We start from the raw sequence: 2979 nt of genomic DNA, 5'->3' as shown, positions 1-2979 counted from the left end.
GCTGCGAGGTGGCCCATGTCCCCCTGCAGGGGGGCCCACCTCTCCGTGGGACTGCAAACTTGTCTGCAGCCATCCAAGGTAGATGACCCTCAACCCAGCCTCAGCCCACCCTGGCGGCCATCCTGCTCCCCCCTGGCTTTTACTCCAGGGCTGAATAGCCTGGAATCTCCTTCCTTCAGCCCTGCCACCTGCCATGCTCCTTATTTCTGTCCCACGGGCTGCTGTTACCCTCATTTCCAGCCCATGGCCCAAACACCATGCTAGCAGCTTCCTTTATTTTCTCTAGTAAGAACAACAGTTAGAGAGCACTAATTGTGCTCAGTGGTTTCATTTATTGTGCTGCAGTTCTTATGTTCCACCTGCATGCCAGCGGTTGTGCCTGTTGACTTCACTATTACCCTAACAGGAGCTAGCAGTCCTTGAGTTCCAACTGTGTGCTGGGCATCGTGCTCAGTGATCTTATTCACATACAAGGAGTTCCCTCAGGGTCTGAGCACCAGCCACATGCCAGAGTGATGCCCTGGCTGTGGTGGTGGAGCTGAGTTATGGAGCCCCTTCCCTGTGGTACGTCTGTCTCATCAGGCCAGAACTTCTATCCTGTGCCGTTTCAGTTCCACCACTCTTGGAGGTTACCCAGCATCCCATGATGACTGGGAATCCATTGATTATTACCTGCCATGTGGAGAAGTTCTACCCCCAGGACCTACAGCTGACCTGGCTAGAGAATGGAAATGTGTCCAGAACAGAAACAACCTCAACCCTCACAGAGAACAAGGATGGGACCTATAACCTGACCAGCTGGCTCCTCCTGACCCCATCTTCCTACAGAGAGGGCATGGTACTCACCTGTAAGGTGGAGCATGACGGGCAGCCTGAGATCACCAGAAGCCATACCTTGGAGTTCTCCACCCAGCCGAAGGGCATAGACACCATCCGAGGTGAGGCCGCTCTCCAGTTGACCAGGCTCATTTTAATATTTATCTTTTTAAAAAGAATTACTTGTTTATTTAATCTAATTTGTTATTATTGATTTTTTTTTTTCATTTGACCAGAGAGAGAGAGAAAGGGAAAGTGAGAAAACAAGCTATCAGGTCCAGGACTTGAACCACCATCAGCCATGTGGGAGTTCAGGGCCTTCAACCTCCATGCCACCTGCCAGCCCCATATTTGTCTTTTTAATTGCCACATTCACCTAACCTCTTCAGCCCACCTGCCTCTTCCTCACCCTTGCTAACCTCTGCCCAGTCTCTGCTTCAGCCTGGACTTTTCTAGGTGCACCTTCCTCACCCCATCAAGCTCTAGCACCTACCATTTGATTTTGGAAAGAGAGCCCTGAGGACTTGAGCTAAGCCTGGAACAGATACCCTGGTGACCATGTATGGTCAGTTCATGAGTCTCCTTTGTCTCCTGATTTGGGGTCACAGACCAACAATAACCACACGTGCTCTCTGCATATTGACCATGTACTAATTTAAATCCATCTATGATCTCCTTTGCTGCTGCAACCTATGAGCTTGGAGGTTTATAGGAAAAGAAACCAGGAACTGAGCATGGGGATGTGTGGTTGAAGACTTCGTGTCATTAGACCAGGTAATGGGTCTAATGGGTCTAATGACCTCTAAAGAGGTCAGCCCAAGATCCCAGAGGACAGAGTCACCACCAGCCAACAGGTTAATCTGTGTTCATTAGAGAAATATTCCTCCTCTACTGTGCATTACCTCAAAGACCTTCATTTGGCCAGAATCCATCTTTTGTGACCAAAACATGAGTTATTTTCTCCTCATTTACCATCAGGAGAGGGTCTTTACTTCAGAAGACTTCTCAAAGGTCTAGTTCCTCCTAGCATGTCCTACAGTGATGGCCTCATCTGCTGAGTCACACCAGGTTACTGATGTGTCCATACCCTGCCTGCTTGCGGGGTAAAGACAGGAAGTGAGGGGAGCACAATTTCCCTCAGAAGAAGACAGATGGAGGTGCATGATCACGTCCACTACTGCTGTGGCTGTGTGTGCACATCCAGATGCAAGTGGCGTCCATACTGGGTAGTCGTAAGATTAAGACTTTTATTTTTTTAATACAAGTAGTAATATTTCACAGTTAATAAAATTAAGAATAATTCCCTCATATAATCTAAAATGGAATATGCATTCAAATATTCCCAAATTTATTGTACAACTTTTTTGGGGGTGGAATATTTGGTTTTATTTTATCTTTAAATGCTTAGGATTTTTGTTTGTTTGTTTGTTTGTTTTGGTGAAAATATTTGGGCCTCAAGAAATCTTTTTGGAAGTTTCCAAATCAGAATTTGGATTTTCAGTCCTTTAGAGCTATTTAGCTTATTCATGTCATAGTGGACAAATTGTGATGGGTGTTATTTCTGGGGAATTTTTAAATCTGTTGTATGACATTAGGGCATCTGACAGTATTTCTTAGTAACGAACTTCCTTTCTGTCAGTATAGCATTGTCTAGGTACATTGAGTTTGGCTTTGTATGTTGGTTGCTTTACTTTAAAAGTGTTGGAAAGGCTTGAGTCCTTCTATCTTTGGTCTCCTTTTGCCTTTTAAGACCCCAAGTGTTCCTCTCCCCTCAATTTTACTTTTTTCCTCCACCATCCAGTTGCTATTCCTTTTTACTTGTCCCCTAGAGAATTTATGCACTTAAATTCTGTCTGCCCTTTAATAATAATTTTGCCTCCATGTATTGGGTTCCTACAGGTGCCTCCTCTCGGGATCTGGGGCACGCACACACACACGCCCGGTGTGAGTTTTAAGCTGCCGGGTCCAGGACTTGAACCAAGGTTGACGGTGTGGGAGACCAACAATGTAATCATGCTACCATTTGCTGGTCCCGGTCCTTCGACTTTTCAAAGTTTAATTTTATTTATTATCTTTTTTTTTTTAAATTTCCTACAGGGCATGCCCACGAGAGAGAGAGAGAAAGAGGGAAAGTGAGAAAGCAAGCTGCCACGTCCAGGACTC

At 45.7% G+C, this 2979-nt stretch overlaps 1 protein-coding gene across 1 annotated transcript in view; it reads left to right on the top strand.

Annotated features, from left to right (window-relative positions):
* The window catches only part of LOC102493623 (signal-regulatory protein beta-1-like), a 9476-nt gene that overhangs the window by 524 nt on the left and 5973 nt on the right, over nucleotides 1-2979 (top strand). The window contains 2 exon segments of the mRNA XM_027765981.1: nucleotides 1-78; nucleotides 612-938. The exon segment at nucleotides 1-78 is cut by the window's left edge and continues 64 nt beyond it. Coding sequence (XP_027621782.1) covers nucleotides 1-78; nucleotides 612-938 — 405 coding nt within the window.

Source organism: Tupaia chinensis, unplaced genomic scaffold (assembly GCF_000334495.1).
Source record: "Tupaia chinensis unplaced genomic scaffold, TupChi_1.0 Scaffold140086_1, whole genome shotgun sequence".
NCBI classification, from domain to species: domain Eukaryota; kingdom Metazoa; phylum Chordata; class Mammalia; order Scandentia; family Tupaiidae; genus Tupaia; species Tupaia belangeri.
The sequence above is the reverse complement of the archived record's forward strand: the minus strand, read 5'-3'. Positions and strand labels throughout refer to the sequence as shown.